At 42.5% G+C, this 17,481-nt stretch overlaps 1 protein-coding gene across 1 annotated transcript in view; it reads right to left on the bottom strand.

The window, feature by feature from the left end:
- Window positions 1-12,146: 12,146 nt before the first annotated feature.
- The window catches only part of PARD3 (par-3 family cell polarity regulator), a 548,282-nt gene continuing 542,947 nt past the window's right edge, over window positions 12,147-17,481 (bottom strand). The window contains 1 exon segment of the mRNA XM_077771780.1: window positions 12,147-14,181. Coding sequence (XP_077627906.1) covers window positions 13,782-14,181 — 400 coding nt within the window. The 3' untranslated portion in view covers window positions 12,147-13,781.

Here is a 17,481-nt window from a genome sequence, read left to right as displayed (position 1 = left end):
GGGGTGGGGGGGGGCGGAGGGAGGGGAAGGGGGGTGATGGGCATGGAGGGGGGCACTTGTGGGGATGAGCACTGGGTGTTATATGGAAACCAACATGACAATAAACTATTAAAATTTAAAAAAAAAATAAAAACAAGAAGTGATTTGGGCCATAAAAGGGAAAAAGTGAGACCCTGGGCTGATCTTTGCCCTGTAGAGAACATCTGTAGCCCACAGGCGGCTCCAGTGTTCCTCCTTCACTACAGTGTGACTCTCTAGCCTGGAAATCAATCACAGCTAAGTGAGAGCTCTTATTTCTGGGATTTGCAAAAGCTGAACTTTTAAACAATTCTTTTTCTGATTAAACTTTAAAATCTATCCATAAAGGTCACACAGAAAAGATCAAGCCAAGAGTTCATCATTCCAAGAGAACTTTCACTTGGTCTAGCTACTGAACCAATGATTAAGAGAAGGTGGTTTCCAGGGGCACCTAGGTGGTTCAGTCGGTTGAGTGTCTGACTTTGGCTCAGGTCATGATTTCACAGTTCGTGGGTTCAAGACCCGCATTGGGCTCTGTGCTGACAGATCAGAGCCTGGAGCCTACTTCAGATTCTCTCTCTCTCTCTCTCTGCCTCTCTCCTCGACTCATACTCTGTCTCTCAAAAGTAAATAAATGTTAAAAATTTTTTTAAAAAAGAAAGGGGGTTTCTGAACCAACTTGTGTGTTTAGAAACCTTCTTGGTCTTCTCTTTTTTGCACTTAGCTTTTTTTTTTTTTTTTTCAAAAAAGAGAAAGAAGAATCTCTTCCAAACTTCTCCCACACATACTAAGTTACAGGTAATTTCTCTATTACTTTCTGCAATCTAGGTCGCTGGTCAATTACAACAAATTCCCACTGAGCAAGTGGGTTTGGAGAGCAGCCGGATTAATTTTGATCAGTTATGTTTACCCATAGAGCATGGAATGGTTACCAGTTAGGAAGAGAGAGTTTCTCCTAGGCAGGTCCCAATCTAAATATTGGCTTTAAATTGGCAATAACATGGGGGTGTGGAAGAGCAGCCATTTCAGATACAGAGTAGACTATTTGGTACTCCCAATCTGTAAGTAAGCAAACTCAAAACTTTGTCAAAAGTCACCCAGTTGGAGATGGTTTTAGAACACATCTTTCTCTGGGCTTCTTGGAACATACCAAAAACACAATAATATTCTTATGAAAAAAGAATGGTGAAATGTGGCACTTTTTATCATTCTATATCAACATTTCCAACTTCAGTTATTACTCTCAATAGTAAGCTATCTATTTAAGTGTATCAGAAAAAGATCTCCTCTTCTTAGGACTTTCATCATCTGCACAGAGTGTTTTATTGAGAAAAAAATGAACCAGATAGTACCTCTCTGTCCTGACATTCAGTCTCAACTATGTTCTAAGATACATGAACTGGGTAGGAAGATATCCCAGGCAAGAGGGTGTTAGATCAACACAAAGTCTATTGAATGATAGATAGAATGCAGATGGTTCTGGAAACTATCATGAATAGAGAGTTAATCCTAGACCTGTAACCATGAAGGTGAGCCTCTAGGAGTCTCTACTGGGCCCCCAGTGTAGTTGACTGAGGATCCTTGCTCCAGTCACCTTGAAATCCCCTTGAAATGTCTCTTGAAAAATGCCAAGCTTTCCATATGCTTCTCCCAGTCAATACTGTAGCACAGATACTAAGCAGGCTTGTTCTGGGTCTCTTCTGATGGGTGAATTTGGCAATGGGTGAATTGAACAAGGACTCTCCATGGGCCTTATCAAGCATTCCTAGAATTCATGTAGTCTATGACCTTTCTTTCTCCCCTCTCTTCCTCACAGCATTGCATCATGGTCTGATGGCTCTCCCAGGTTCCCTAGGCTCCCTCCCCATCAACTCTCACCAGCATTTCCCCCAATTCATATACCGTACATCCAAGCTCATCTTGATGTCTGTCCCTGAGACCTAAGGCACACACTAATCCACTGAAAGAGGATTATGTCAATATACCCAAGACAAAGTACATAAATGTCATCACCACCACCAAATATCTTGAGATGGTCATTCATTAAATCTCAAGACAAACTAAGTTTCCCTCCAAGAAATTCAGTTGCATTTCTTTGAGTTTCTGCAGTTCCTATACTGCATGGCCTTCCTTCTTTTAGCTAATCTTTCTATCCATCTACCTACATATGTTGTGCAGTTAATTTTCCTGAGATGTTGCTCTTTTCCTACCTCTCTCCTGCTTACTCATCAGGATGGCTTCTCCAGACATCCTCAGATCAATCCACTGGGAGCATGCTGGAGCCCTGGGCATTCTTCATGAGTCAAAAGTGAGCCCTGTGTCCTGGTGAGAAGACTATGCCTTCTTTCCTTCGATGGAAGTCAAGAGGAAGCATAGGCTCAGAGTATGTCATAGCTTCCCCAGATCTCTTCATCTCTATTTATAGGGGCTAAGAGAAGGCCGCAGACACCTTCACACCTACACCCCTAGTCATGACCTTGCCACGATGGTGGTCCATTTTTGCTGTTTATGGCAGTCATTGCAAAAGGCCCCAGATTCCCAGGGCACCCCTTACCCCTCACATTCTAATCCCTAGAAAGGTCTATACATCTGCTATTTTGTTCTCAATTCCTGCCTTTTTAATTTTAGACACCATTCCCAGTGTTTCAGGAATTCACTGAATGCAAAGTCTGCATTCTCAACCTCTGCTCTGAACCCCAACTGTCTGAGGCCTGGCTTCCCTACAGGCAGCATAAGGGGGAGCTGTTCACCTCCTGCACCTCATAGTCCTGGGGCTAGAGCAAGAGTAGGCATCTTCTGGGGTGTCTTGGTGGCTCAGATTCTTGATTTTGGCTCAGGTCATTATCTCATGGCTAGTGAGATCGAGCCCTGTGTTGGGCTCTATGCTGACAGCGTGGGGTTTGCTTGGGATTCACTCTCTCCCTCTCTCTCTGCCCCTCCCCTACAGGCTCTTGTTCTCTCTTGCTCTCTCTCTCCAAATAAATAAACATTTAAAAAGAAGTATAGGCCTCTTCCTTTACCCCTATTACACTGCAAGCCTACATTCTCTCTTCGAAACTCATGTCATTGGACTCCATCTCCACTTTAATCACCCTACATAGGTCCCATCGCATCCTGCCTCAGGGCCACTTTCACTGGTGCTGCTTCTGCAATCGTTTGTGGTGATGTCAGTATTCACAGTGGAAACATCTTTGCTTCTCTGTGCCTTACATGCCAGTCTTCCAGTTATCACTCATGTACCTTCCCCGCTCTCTCTAGGACTGTCCACTACCAACAACTCCAGCCTGGCCTCCATCTGTCTCTACAAGGCTCAGCACCCCTGCTTTCCAGACTTTGCATAAGTGCAACCTCATGAGGCCAGCTGTGACCCCCAATCAGTACGACAACCAGTGCCCCATTCACGCATGTGCCTGCTCATCATACACGGATCATTTCCTAACCGTGCATCACTTTTCTCACACTGTAACGTTTACTCATTGAGTCGGTTGTTTATTGTCTGTCTCCTCCCACCACCCATCCTGCTCCCCTAACATACACTGAAATGTAAGCCAGATGAGGGCAGGGATTTTTATCCAATGTATCCCAAGCTCTGCAAATGGTGCCTGACACACTCAACAAGCATGTGGTGAATTAATGACTAAGTGAATGCTCAAGAGCCTGCCATTTCCCTGCCATGGGACCCTGGAGTCTAAACGTCTCTGCAGCTGGCTCCACCCTGCCTCCACCAGCCCAGGCGCCCCTGCCTGTCTCCACACAGCAGTTCACACAGGCTGTGAAGCCCCACTTTGCAAGTTGCACATGGTGGTTTTCCTCAAGGAGGAAACCTCCTCCCTCTTCTCCCCTCCTCAAGCCCACGACCCTCCTCCCCCATGAGTCACCCTGAATCAACTCAAGCCAGGTGGCCTTCCCTGTTTTGACTTTAGATCTTCTCCCACAGCAGTGGAGCAGGCCTGGGTGTCCTGGGTGTTCAGTAAACACGGGCTGACTGAATACTGCCATCAAGTGTGGCCATCTCCAACACCAAGGAGCGAAAAGTTTTGAACTTTAACTACAAAATTTTGAACTTTTTTTAAATTTAAGAATAAGTTTTAAATAAAGTAACTGTTTTTATTTCAATGGAGACACAGAGAAAGAAGTAAATACAAATCCTGGTCCAAACACTCAGTGAAAACTCTTATTAATATCGGGCATATTGGTTCCTTTCCTTCACATGTACCTATATGTGCACGTGTGTGTTACATACATGCAGACGTATGCAGTCAGTCATGCTGGGGCACAATCTCATGTCCTGCTTTCTTTTATTGAAAGAAATTTATATGTTGTCATCTGTTCAATTTATATTGAAAGAATTTATATGTTGTCATCTTATTTCTGTGTTGGTGAAATGTATTTAGAAACATTGGTAGAAACTAATAACATAGTGCCACATTTTATATGGTAATTTACTTAGCTTTTTTTCTATTTTTGCATGGTTAAGTCTTGTTTTCCTTTTATAGACAATGTTTGCTTGCTTGTTTAAGTATCTATACACTTTTTGGGCTGTTTCATTAGCTAGACTCTAGTTAACATGCCTAATCTAGCTAGCTAGAGTCTAGAAAACAAAACCTCAGTGTCACAGGGGATGAAGTTTCCAGTTTCTTGAGATATTGTCAAATTCTCATTCAGTCTTCAGAACCCTTCCGGTCTCAGCTTACACGTCGTTGCTCTCAACCTTTCACTGTCCTCAGCTTAACTACCTCCCCTCCTCCTGCCTTTTGCTCACAGCAACTTTGTTTTGAGAGCTCTTGTCACAGTTTAACACACTACATTTATTAGTGTGTTTATTTAATTAATGTTGGCTTCTGCCTTTGAACTGCAGTTTTTATGAGAACATCAATGTCTCTTTAGTTCACCAGTGAACACACAGTGACACACATTGTCTGGTGTACATTCACCCCTGAATGAGTGAATGAATGCGTGAATACATCTATCGTCAAGACAGGCACACATGGAGTGAAGCGAGTGTGGGGATTTGGGCTGCAGAGAGACGGGAATATACAGCCCTGAGACAAGGGGGCCCATAATGATCCTTGCAAGACTCCTCCCTCTCAGGATCTGAGAAGTAGGCGGTAATTAGAACTGAATTTCTACCACCACTGAGAAACCACAGAACTTTACCTTGCTTTGCTTCCCTTTTACCTCAGACCTCAGCAGCAGCCAAAGACTTCTAGGATACCCTTGTTATGTAGTCTGATGTCCCTAAAAGGCTTTGTCCAGTCCCCACTGGCTCCTTGTCCTAATCAACATGCCCCGCCTTTCCAGAGGCAATTGGTTTTTGTTCACACAGCACACATTTTGGGCTTGGAAATGGGATAGGTGTCTCTCTCACTCCTTATTGACAATACCAGGTCATGATTTCCTCCTTTCTCCATAACTGCCCACCCCACCCCCCAACACACATACCCTCCTTTTAAGCTGTTAATTATATATATTATGTGTTACTTCATTCTTGGTGCCAGTTTCTTATCAATCTCTATTCTGTGAAGATTTTAGCACCAGAATTACTGTCTTGCAATCATATTTATTACTGTTGTTTGATTTCAACACCCATGAAGAAGATCCTACTAACGTACTGGTCTCTCCGTTCCTTGACTACCTCACCTCCATTGATCTTGTCTTCTGCCTCATAGTCGAACCTATCAGTATTCTCTCTATAATCTCTCCTCAGGGTGCCCACTCACTGCTGACTCCAAGTCCCCAACTCCACCCTTTCCTTGACTGTAATCCATTGACCAACATGGCTTTGTGTCTGTACCTGACATCTGTCCTCACTTTTCTCCTTGTCCAGCTCTGGTTGCTACCGTGGAAACTCTCTTGCTCCTCTCTTCCTCAGCCACCCTCCCCTAAGAGAACACTAAGCCTGGCCCCCTTACTGCGCTGTGAGTGTACCAAACACTCTGCTGCCTCAGGTGTTTGCACTTGTGGTTCTTTTTGGGCATGCTCTTCCTTCAAATAGTCACGTGGCTCCCTTACCTCCTTAGATCCCTGAGATCCCTGTCTATTCTGCTTGAAGTAGTGGCCCCCTCGCTCCTTTTCATTTTCTATCCCACAATCCTCCTTTACTTTCTTCCTGCCAAGTATCCATGCTCTGACTGTTATATAGCTATTCCCCCAACAGATCGCAACTGTAACATTTACTGGCATAGTCTCAGCATCTAGCACAGCACTTGGCGGACTACAGGAGCTATAAATGAATGAATGAATATGAGATAATTATCTTTCCTAAACTGACTCCACATTCTACATTGTACATTTCAGGCCATATAAAGTGGCATCTTCCTTAAAAATCAATATTGGCCTCTTCATGGCCTTACAATTACCTTGAACAAATCACACAAACAGGATATCTGTGATTTTCAATTAATCCTGAGGGAGCACCTAAAAGGACTGAAGATAGGCAGCAGAAGATACTAGCATAGTATATGAAGTAGCCAATCAGAGATAAGAAATCCCTAATGAGCCATCCCCTACAGAGTGGAGAAGACATTTCCTGGCTTACGGGAAGGAGAGCCAGAGCCAAGGGAAGTGCCTCGTTCAGCTGGATTAGTTATTGGAAACTTGTTTCCTTAGGCCAGCCAGTTCTTCTAGACACTGAGTCTGTGGCTGTCTATGTCTCTTCTCTAGGGGCATGGGATCAGAGGAGAGGGGCCTGGAGCATCAGTCACTGGCTCCTGCCTCACACCCCCACTGTTCATTTAAAGGAGCGAGGAACTGAGGATAGACAGGGCCCTCTCTGGGGAACCCCAGCGAACATCCCAAGCAGCGCTGGTCATGGGAAGCTGCACAAAATGCCTGATGCTCTGAAACATCTCAGTAGCTGCCAGTGTTTCTCTCTGAGATGCTGAGCTGTGTTTGATTAGGATCTTGAGTGAAATAAGCCACTTGTTTCACTGGGAATGTTTCAGAGCTAAAAGTTTCTTTCTGTGCATAATTAATATTCTACCTCTTTGAAGATAAATTTTATCTATCCAACTCTATAAATGGATCATTTCCCCCTGGCTATTACTATGTCGTCTCCTTCACAAAAATAAGATAAAATACAAAGAATAATGATATGTAAAGAAAAAAATCGTCACTAAAAATGATTTACATTTTTATTCCCAATGTGAAAAGCTTAAGAATGTTTTTAATGCATGTCCAGCTTGAAACCCGCTGCACATGTCTTACAACATTTCGTAACAGGCTTTTCCCATCTGTGCTGAAAACAGCTGATGATTTAATGCAAATTGTTATTGTTTCACAATCTCCCAGTGATCTTTTCTATTTTGTTTCAGGATTTGGGGTCTCTTTGGCATCTGCTTCAGAAATGCGACTGCAAGGATTGGCTTTTTGTTGTGGCCGCCCTGTGCTCCACTGCATCCCATTTGCTTCATGTTTCAGATACTACTCATTTTATTATTATTGTTTTAAATTTCACTGTCTTCAATTTCGTGTGATTCTTTTCTGAACGTTAAAACCTGGCTTAGTTAGAAATGAATACCTTCTGGTCTAAGAGATGTAAATAGTAAAGCAGAGGATCCAAAGCATGGAACACTGGTTACCAACAAGGGACCCAGTGGGGTCTGCAAATCCACACGGAAGTCTGGCATGATCTATTTCAATAGGTATTTGAAATTTAAAACACACTGGCCCTACAATGTGAACAAACCATTTTATTTATAGAATGTATATATTTACGGTATGGGATATATGCATACGTAATTCTCAAGTATATGTAAATGGCATTGTGGTTAACATTTATTTTCAAGGCATTACTACCTTCATCACTCTTGACACATTATACAGTGTTTCTTTTCCCAGTCAATGAGTTATCATTAAATAAGGACCTTAGAATTATTAAAACAAAACAAAATCTCTACTTTTGATACAACTTTACACTACAAAGGTGGGCTGCCGTCAGAACAATGGGTTTTATGTTCTGATGGAGCTGATCACCGACTGGTAGGAAACAAACTCTGGGGGTCTTGGTTTCCTCATGTGTAAAATTGGACTCTCATTTCTCTAACCTGCTTCATGGGGTTTGGAGACTCAAAGAGAGAAGATGAGAAAGTTGTGCAAAAGTGTAAAGTGCTACATGAATAAATCAAGCAAACAGAGTGGGAGCTGGGGGAGGCCTATGTACTCTTTGTGTAGCTTTAGATTTTGTAGAAATGCTCTGGTTGCTTGGACTAGAGTGGGAGCTCCTTGGGCTCAGATGGGAATCAAGCCAAGCCGATAAAAGGAAGGAGAGTTTGGAAATGGAGTTGAAGGTTGGGGCACATGTAGAACAAATTCACTTTGAGGCTTCACGAGGCAAGTTCAAAGGTTTGCATTATTCCCAAATACCCCACATTCATTGGCGAGCCCTAATCTGATCTGTCTCTGGGTTGTGAGGTTAATGTCTTCACCCATTTTGTCCCAACATAAACAATGGTGATAAGTATGTTGCCACTGACAACTAGAGCTAAATAAGAGCAAGTCAGATATGAGCTGAACCCTGAAACCAGATCATTAGCCAAGGTCACAACTGGTTTAGAAATTTGTGTTGTTTTCCTTCCTGTCACTTGCCAGCAATATATGGCACTTTTCTCCCTTGTAGTTTGCAGTCTGCTGGGCCCTGAGCCATGGAGACTGTTTTTAATGGCAAAATCTTCAAAGTTGTGCTTAAAATATTTGCATCATAAAATCCCTCACGGGAGCCAAACTTCATCTTCGGAAGGAGCCTTCTAGCAAGTGGCAAACTTGCCTTCAGAGACTGGAGAAGGGCTCCTGCCACAAGCATCACCTTCCAACCGTTGTTCTGCTGTGGCCGACAACACCCCAGGAAGAGATGCAGAGCATCGTGAGACATCCGCAGTGTCTGGGAACAAACTCCAAATGGCTTTTCTAAGCCAACAACAGTGTGAGGTGACTCAGCAGTTAGTTGAGCAATTCAGAAAAACGTGTTTTTCACACATTTAATTGATCCTGTGAGCAAATAAGCGCTGAGGATGAAAGATGAGTAATTGTTCAGTCTCGCTGTGGGAGGGCTCTATCCTCGTTTCTTGTTCTTTCCTCCTGTGTCCGGTATGGAACAGACCTCTCTGGGGAATGACAGGTCAATGCAGTTATTATTTGCTTTATAAAATTAAAAATCAGTAAATAAAAACTGATCATTTGCATCTGAATTCAGAAAGGAAGAAAAAACTTGTCTTTAGCAAAGGATGCCTGATCTTATAGGACATATAATGGAATCCTTTCAAAATGAAATTCTATCATATGAGTTTTAGCCTACAGGAATGAGACGTATGGACAAAGGACACCCAGGTATTTTTTACTTTGCTGAATGGGATATGAAAGGTCGAGGAAGAAGAAGAGCAGGGGATGAGTGCTGGCTGGGAAGATGGTGAATTTTAGAGAAAAGCACCCATCTAATGAGAAATAAGTCCCTTCTATGTGGAGTTCAATGACATTCTCCCCACTTCCCCATGAGATCTAAGATAAAATATCAGTTTCTTGTTAAGAAAAAAAAAAAAGCTTATGCTCAAAATTGTAACCCTCATCCTCCACACATTAAAAAAAAAAAAGTCAATTTAATTCAACCAGCGTTGTGATCTAATCATTACTCAGAGCTGAAGGTGGTTTTCCATTAAAGCATCTCCGTCACTCTCACTTTCTGACCTGTGAACATTCTTATTAGCTGCCTTATTAAGATGATATCCTGTCTCTGAAGTAAGAAAAGAAGATTATCTCCTTACCTGACATGTCATCAGTGGAGTAATCTTTGTTAAAAAGAAAAAAAAAAAAAGAAGAAGAAGAAGAAGAAGAAAGAACTGAGTTACATAGACATTTAAATTTCCGGCACATTATGCTATCCACGGAAAACATCCATAATGTGATATACTTAGAGGTAGTTAGATGAATCTTAGTGACTTATTCTTCCAGGACTAGCAAACAAAACCAGAAGCAAAGTACTATCTGCTTCATCTTAGGTTGATTTCAACTGGGGGCAAGACATGGGTGTCAAAGAAAGACTCATAGGATGAAATAAAGAACACATTAAACTAACCGAACAAATATACAATTACATACACATTTTACACGTGCTACATATGCCTATATGCAAACATGTACTTTCTAATAAAAACTATTGGAGAACGGGGAGCAGTCTGGAAGATTGTGGCCCTATTTGAGTAAATCATGAGCAATGATGTGGACCGAGAAGCCTGGTCCCTTACCTCTGGCCTTGTTTTCAGACTCATGTGGGAACATGATCACAAAAGTGTACTGCTGGCCAAGTGGTCAGCTCTGTTTGCTTATTTGCTGCCCTTCTTCAAAACGGGTTTGCAGTTAAATCAATTGCCCTCATTCAAAGAAACAGAAAATTCATTTGGTTTATGGTCTTTTATTGGATAGAGTTGACTTCTGTGGCAGAAGCGAGAAGCCAAGGTCCCACTTTCCTTCCTGTTAGTGGGAAGGCCCTGTCAGCCGTGGGATGCTTTGGCTTCTTCTTCTTCTATTTTTTTTAAATGTTTATTTATTTAGTTTTGAGAGAAATAAAGACAGAGTGAGAGAGAGAGCACAGGCAGAGAAAGGGCAGAGAGAGAGAGGGAGACACAGAACCGGAAGCACGCTCCAGGCTCTGAGCTGTCAGCACAGAGCCAGATGTGGGGCTCGAACTCACAAATCACAAGACCCTGACTTGAGCTAAAGTCGCATGCTTAACCCACTGAGCTACCCAGGTGCCCCAGGACTTCTGTCTTTGGTCTAACCAGCCACAGGGAGAAGAGATGGGTGGTGGTATTTAACTTACATATGATACAGAGGCCTTATATAATATTATCTTATAATCTATATAAAAATATTTATAAGACTTTATATAGTCTTAATGTATTGAGTGGAGATAATGTAACTGTGGGACCATCTTTTCTGAGGGACAATAGGGTCCCTCTACTCCCATCCTCATCTNCACCCGAGGCCACAGAGCCCAGTGCCTGTGCTGACCACCCGAGGCCTGGCTCTTGCTGTGGGTATGCCCACCCCATGATCCCGCCAAGACCTTGGGAAGTGGTCTAGAGCTAGAGGGCAGCCATTTGGACAGGATTGCTTTGTAGAGTATATTCCACTTCTGTGCTGACTCATATCTAGTCCTACCTCTCCCCTTGGTGTAGTTCAAATTGTCAGTTTTAATCTACAAATCCTTTTGTGATTGGGGTCCCCCAACATTTGATATTACCTCTCCCGCTCCCCTTCTCCTGTCCATGGAGATAAACAACCTGTGAGTTTTGGCATTTGCAATGGGCCCCCTGGTCAGTGAGAAAACGAACATATCTGTCCATCTTCTCTTTTCTACTTCCCCACACCTTGCATGCATTTAAGAACCAAAGACATGCTATTTTCTTGGCTTGCTACACACCTCTCATAACTAATCCTGAGGTGACAGAATTGGATTTAGTGACAGGCTGAAGGCTGCTATGACAACCAGCTGATGCAGGCATTCCACACGGAGGGAATTTGCAACAGGTCTGTGCAAAGCTTGCCCTTTGAGGGGGGAGGCGGCACATGGATATTTGTGACAAGACACACCTAGGATAGATCTAGTGCCCCTTATGCCTTTGAAGCACCACATACATACTAACGAATCTAAAAGGGATAGCAAAGCCTTATTGTGTAATCTGGGAAATAAGAATTGGTTGGTGTTGAAAGTGGAAAAGAATCTGGACTTTTCTCTGGGCTCACAGTGGGCAAGGCTAGTCAAAACATTTGACTTGCTGAAATGATCCAGAGGGAGCAAAGGAAAATGATGGGAATATTATGTAGGTTTTTGTATACTTTTTTCTTTTATTTAGCTCTGGAGTATTGGCTCTTTCAATTCCGAATTCCCCAGGCTTCTTTTGGCAGCCTGGGCCTTCCAGTAAACTCATTAAGAAGGTCCTTTTCTCCTTCCTGTCCCTCCTCAGGTGTTCAAGCCCAAGTAGTCAATCATGTACTTCCATGTCTGCACACACAGATATAGGAAACTTTCAACTTTTTCTAAATATGAAAAAAAAATCACATCTGCTAATATACTTAAAAAAACCACCACAAAACCCAGCTAGAAGTTTCCACAGGAACACTAGAGACACCACAAAGAACAGGAAGAAATATGCCTTTTATTAGAAGTCTCATATATACAGGGAACGCTGTTTCTCACAGCTCAGGGAAGGCTGTAAGAAAGAGCCACTGTCATCCAAGGTCACCGTGCTTACATTGGTAACACCATTTAAACATTGCCACACACTATGAACACGTAGAACCGTTACACAGAAATGCAAAAGAGACACAGGTACGTGTGGACACTTCACATATTTTCTAAAAACAAGTGGACACAAAAATACAATGTGCCAGTAAAAAAAAAAATAGGCATATCAGTACATGTCTTTTTTTGTTTGTTTTCTTTTTTTCTTCTTTTTTTTTTTTTTTTTTGTTAATACATGGTATGCTGAGCTTTCATCTCAAGTTTTCTTCACATCAGGATTTGCAGGCACTTTAGCAACCCAGCCATGGTTCACAATACATGAGGTTCAGACGGACAGCTGAAAACACGGGAGCAAGTGAGGTCCTTGTGACCCACACATACATTATGATATTGACACGAGAGCAATCTTTTGTACCACTGTTTGGTGATATAACAGCTTTTCCCTTATCTGTCTTCATTTTGTGGCAGAATCATTTAGTAGCATGGATGGCAATACCAAGCAGAGATACAGCATCTGAGTGCACTAGACAAATGTCATTTCCAACTGACTCTAAAAACTGTAGTGAGCAGATGAGTTTTTAGAACCCCAAAACGCCCATCTGATTTATCTTTGTCCCACTCTATGCCCTTCCTGCCAACTTGTCAAATGAAAACTAATTAAAATAATTACTGGGATGTTGTGGGCCAGAGGCTCATCCTGGGAGAATTCTTTTCCTAGCTCCCACCTCCACGTCACGATACACACAGGGCCGGTGGGGAGGCTTCATCCTTCCCCTACCAGAAGTCACTCCCTGTCCCTCATCCCCCACACAGAGCTGAGCTGACTCAACACATGTGTCAGGAACATGATCAAACAAGTGTATTTATAAACACAGACTAGAATGATCGCTTTATTGGTAATGTTATAAGGCAGTTGCAAAAGGACCCCCATGATAACCAGACAGTATTGGATATGGCTTAGCTTCTTTACTAGGATGAAAGAACTTTCCTGTTGCAAGGAGCTGAGAGAGAACAGGGAAAACCACGTAGATTACAAAATACTATAAATGACTGTGCTGTGAAGTACCGTAAAGCCCCAATTTCTGGTGTATGTCACCCACTTTGATCCACCAGAGATTGGGATGTCACCTCACATCAAAGAAAACCGAAAAGGGAGAAAGAGGGATCAATATCACCCTCAACTTCAAGGTAATTTGTCACAAATTGTAGGGGGCTAACACAAAAGCCATGGACATCTCATGGGTGAGGTCAACATTTCTGGTACTCCAGAGAGATGCAGAGCATGTGAATGCCTCAAACAGATGATTGTCAGATGGCGGGAAATCCTTCCATGAAATAGACACTTGAGACATAGTGGCAAAGACATTAAGGCCTTCCATTTCTTCGCCCATACTGCTTAAAGGCACTGATACCAACAAACAGAAAAATTCCATAGTACCATCAAGGTTTTAAAAAAACTCCCAAAATACAAGTCTTCATAAGAAAATGTCCTTTATTGCATGACATGAAGCCTCCACTCTTCTCCTGTTCAGGAATAGAAGGGTTTCCCCTTCTCAGGAGTCTGGAGTCTGTTCAGCCTAGCGACCTGAGAAGGGGAAGGGGGCACGTCCTGCCGGAAGGGCCCCTTGGGAGGGGTATAAGTGGGGTCCTGGACTTTCTTGTACGAGTCATAGTTGTTGAGCCCCTCAGGAGGAGGAGGAGGCTGCTTCTTCATCTGTTGCTCTTTCCGTCTCTGTTCCTGGCGAAGGAGCTCCTGGGTCTCCAGCATCACCCTGGCGTTGAAGCCGTGCCCACCCAGATAGCCATTCCTGGAGCCCTGGTAGCTGGAGTATCTGGGATTCTCCTTGGCGCTCTGGAAGCCTTCCCCAGGGGCGTAGTTCTGCTCCCAGGAATCCTGGGACACAGAGCTGGCATTTTTCCTGCTTTGCCTAGAAAAGCAAATCCCAAAGATTAGTGTGAGGGTTGGGAGAAGGGGGGAAAGAGAAAAGAAAGGAAGGTGGTGGGGGGTGGGGAGAGGAATATGCATTTGAACCTCTCAACCAATAGTACTGTATGTTCACCCACAGTGATGTGGCCTGGAGGATTAACACAGGACCATCCTCAGCAAACGATGGCTAAACAGGAGAGAGAGCCGAGGGCTTCAGAGGCTATCCAAAAATAAGGGTCTTCCTTCTGTGTCTGGTAGGCACTATTGATTCTGCTTAGGGTGACAGTACTGCTTGCAATTTAGACACATTGGCAAGACATTGTACGGGGGTATTAGAGATCTGGCAGCTCCTACCCCAGTAGGAATTGCTCGTTTTAGAATGCTACAATTCAATCCTAAACAAGCAAAACAAATATTTTACACAGCTGCCACCATAATGCCTGAGACGCTAGCTAATAGGAAGTACATGTAATGGATTACGATATGAGTTCAGTTATGAAAGATTTAAGTCTAGACTCCTATATGATTAAAAATGCAACAGGCAGTCCCTTAAAGCGCCGGCTTTCAAGATGTATATGTCAGCAACCAACACTCTTCAGCATCCATGCTCATCAAGACTGTAGAACCTGGAAAGTCTGTAAAGCAAGCACTATTTTCCTACACACTGTACCCTCCCCAAAGTCTGGGGCAACCTACTTAACTCCCTTTCTGTCGCTCCAGGATAGGGAAATAAATCAGAGCCATATAGAAATTTCTACATCTTATCACTTCTGCAATAAAGTTGCACATCATTTTCAGGAAACATTATTGTTTTGAAACATCTTTAACTTACTATCAAGTCTCTAGATGCTTTTATGAATTTACAATAAGATTGGCTATGATAAAGTAAAACAATTTTGTGCCAGAAAGGAAGACATGTCCTAATTTTTTGCCTTAAAAATGGAAGAGAGGGAGAGAGAATTGAGTAATAAAACAAAATATATTGCTCCATTTATCAATAAGAAAATCATTTGGCGACAGTATGTATTGCTCAGCCTTTCATATCAACACACACAACATGACAGGATGTTCAGAGAGACTCCCGTGAAGGGAAAATACAATCTATGCAGACACTGGGGCTCTCATAGGAATGAAACATTTGCATTTTTGAACATTCAGAAGTGCTATCAGCATGGTTTGGGATGAAATCTCCCCATTTTCCACATGGCCTAAAATGTAGTTGGGCGTATTTTCAATAAGGAAAATGAACTAATGTCCAGCATCATCTCTGGATATGACTATGATTAATTGGGCAGTCCCGCGTATCTTTATCTGCTTCTCTTTTAATGGGAATCAGACCATTCATACAATCATCCCAGGCAAGAATCCTTAGATTTGATGGAATAGTTTATTTGCCTAAAGCACTGATTATCTTCGCTTAAAAAGTCATAAATTAATCTGCCCAGGGACATGAATGATGGAATATGCCAGCACGAAACCAGGGATTTGACATTAATCATGAAACTTTAATTAAAACAACGAACTTGTTACTGATGTTACAGCAACAAAAGTGGAATTCCTTCATGGGTTAGTTATCAATTTGAAGATAACCAGAAGTAGGCCACAGAAATTTCACCTCTTTTTCATCCTTGGCCTACTGAGATCCACTAACCCTCTCCATCTCCCAACCCCCAGCTCTACAAAGCCCAAAGCTTCACTCTATGGCGCTTGTGCACAGTAAGCTGAATTTTGAATCATTTTGGGAAGATAGAATCTTTTTTTATTTAAACACATCGAGAAGTCACTAAAGGTTTGTTAGGGACAGAAGTTATGATGATGTGAGAGAAAGAATTTCTTGTAGCTAAAATTTTCTTCAAATTAAGCCATCTAGAGGGAAGTAAGCAGACTTCCCTGAGATTTGAAGTAAGATATATGGGGAAAGACCATGCACATAGATACAGGCACACATACACAAATATACACATGATTCCTTGGTTAAGTGTGGTATCAATAAGCTCTCAATTAAGGAGAAGACAAGAAATGAGCAGATCATAGAGAAACTCGAGAAAACTGCAGAATATGAAAGTTTTCTACATGATACTTAGGATCAGGTAGATACAGATTCCAACTCTGTCTTCCATTTGCTGGCTGTGTGACCCCAGGAGGGTGAGGCTGTTTGGGCCCAAGTTGTCTCATCTGTGAAATAGGTAAGATACCTAACCTCATAGGATATAAATGAAATAACACATGTAAAATGCTTAGAAAAGGATATCATACAGTACATGGCTGACTAATGGGTCTTTGGAACTGAACACACTTCTACTCAGTTCTAGAGTTGCCTTTTGAACACCAAGAAAGTAATCTAGAAATTTTAAAAAGATTAGAGAAAAGAAAGTGAAAAAGAAAATAAAATAAGTCATTTAGGAATTTAAAAAAATTTGAAAAGGAAGCCTAGCCTTACTGAGAATTAAGTGTGGGTCCACTCAGATCTCCTTTCCTCCCAAACTAGTGATATGACTTGGCTAGGATTCCTTACCAACATTTCAAGATGTAATTTGAATTCTGGCTATAGACGGGTTACTTACAGTGAGAATTTACACACCACCCTGGCTTGTATATGTCCCTTTAATTCAGACCCCTTCCTCTAGTGCTACTGGTACAAAGTCTTGACCATTTGTTTTATTTTACGCTCCACTTTGCAAGAGAACTTCTGTTGTGTGTGAAATCTTTTTGGCATTGAATGCCATACCAACTTGTTTAGACAAAACTCCGCTAACTGCCAACATCTGAAAAGCAGAGGTCAAGCGTCCTTGAAGAATATCACATGTCCGAAATCTGGTTTTGACTGAAGCCCATGTAGGTTCTTGCGATCTTCCTCTCAGTTCCTAGTTGGTTTCGTTCCTTTCCTCTGGATCTCCACGCACAGCTTTTGTCAAGGGATGCCCAAGCTGGGTGCGTCTCCACATTCCTAAATCTTCCCACAATATATAGTCCCATCGAGAAACTGTTCTCTAAAGGCAGAGAACAGGCTGTAGAGCACCCAGCACTCTTGCCCGAAACTACCACATTTTCATCGTGGGATTTCTGCTTTTCTCATATCAACACAGAATAAAATGCCTAGTAACAAGGGGGCTACACTGAACCCAGAGGGAGTTTTTATTATTTAGGGAAACACCCCGATGGCAGCAGTGGCAACCCTCCCCTCCAGGAGTTAGATCCTTCTGCCAGGTGCTTCAGAAGGGAGAGGGGAGCAAGGAAGGGCAGCCTAGATGAGGAGGCGGAAAAGACAGCAGAGCATCAGTTTGGACTATGGGGCTACCTG

The sequence above is a fragment of the Crocuta crocuta genome, unplaced genomic scaffold (assembly GCF_008692635.1).
Source record: "Crocuta crocuta isolate KB4526 unplaced genomic scaffold, BGI_CrCroc_1.0 scaffold457, whole genome shotgun sequence".
In the NCBI taxonomy this organism is placed as follows: domain Eukaryota; kingdom Metazoa; phylum Chordata; class Mammalia; order Carnivora; family Hyaenidae; genus Crocuta; species Crocuta crocuta.
The sequence above is the reverse complement of the archived record's forward strand: the minus strand, read 5'-3'. Positions and strand labels throughout refer to the sequence as shown.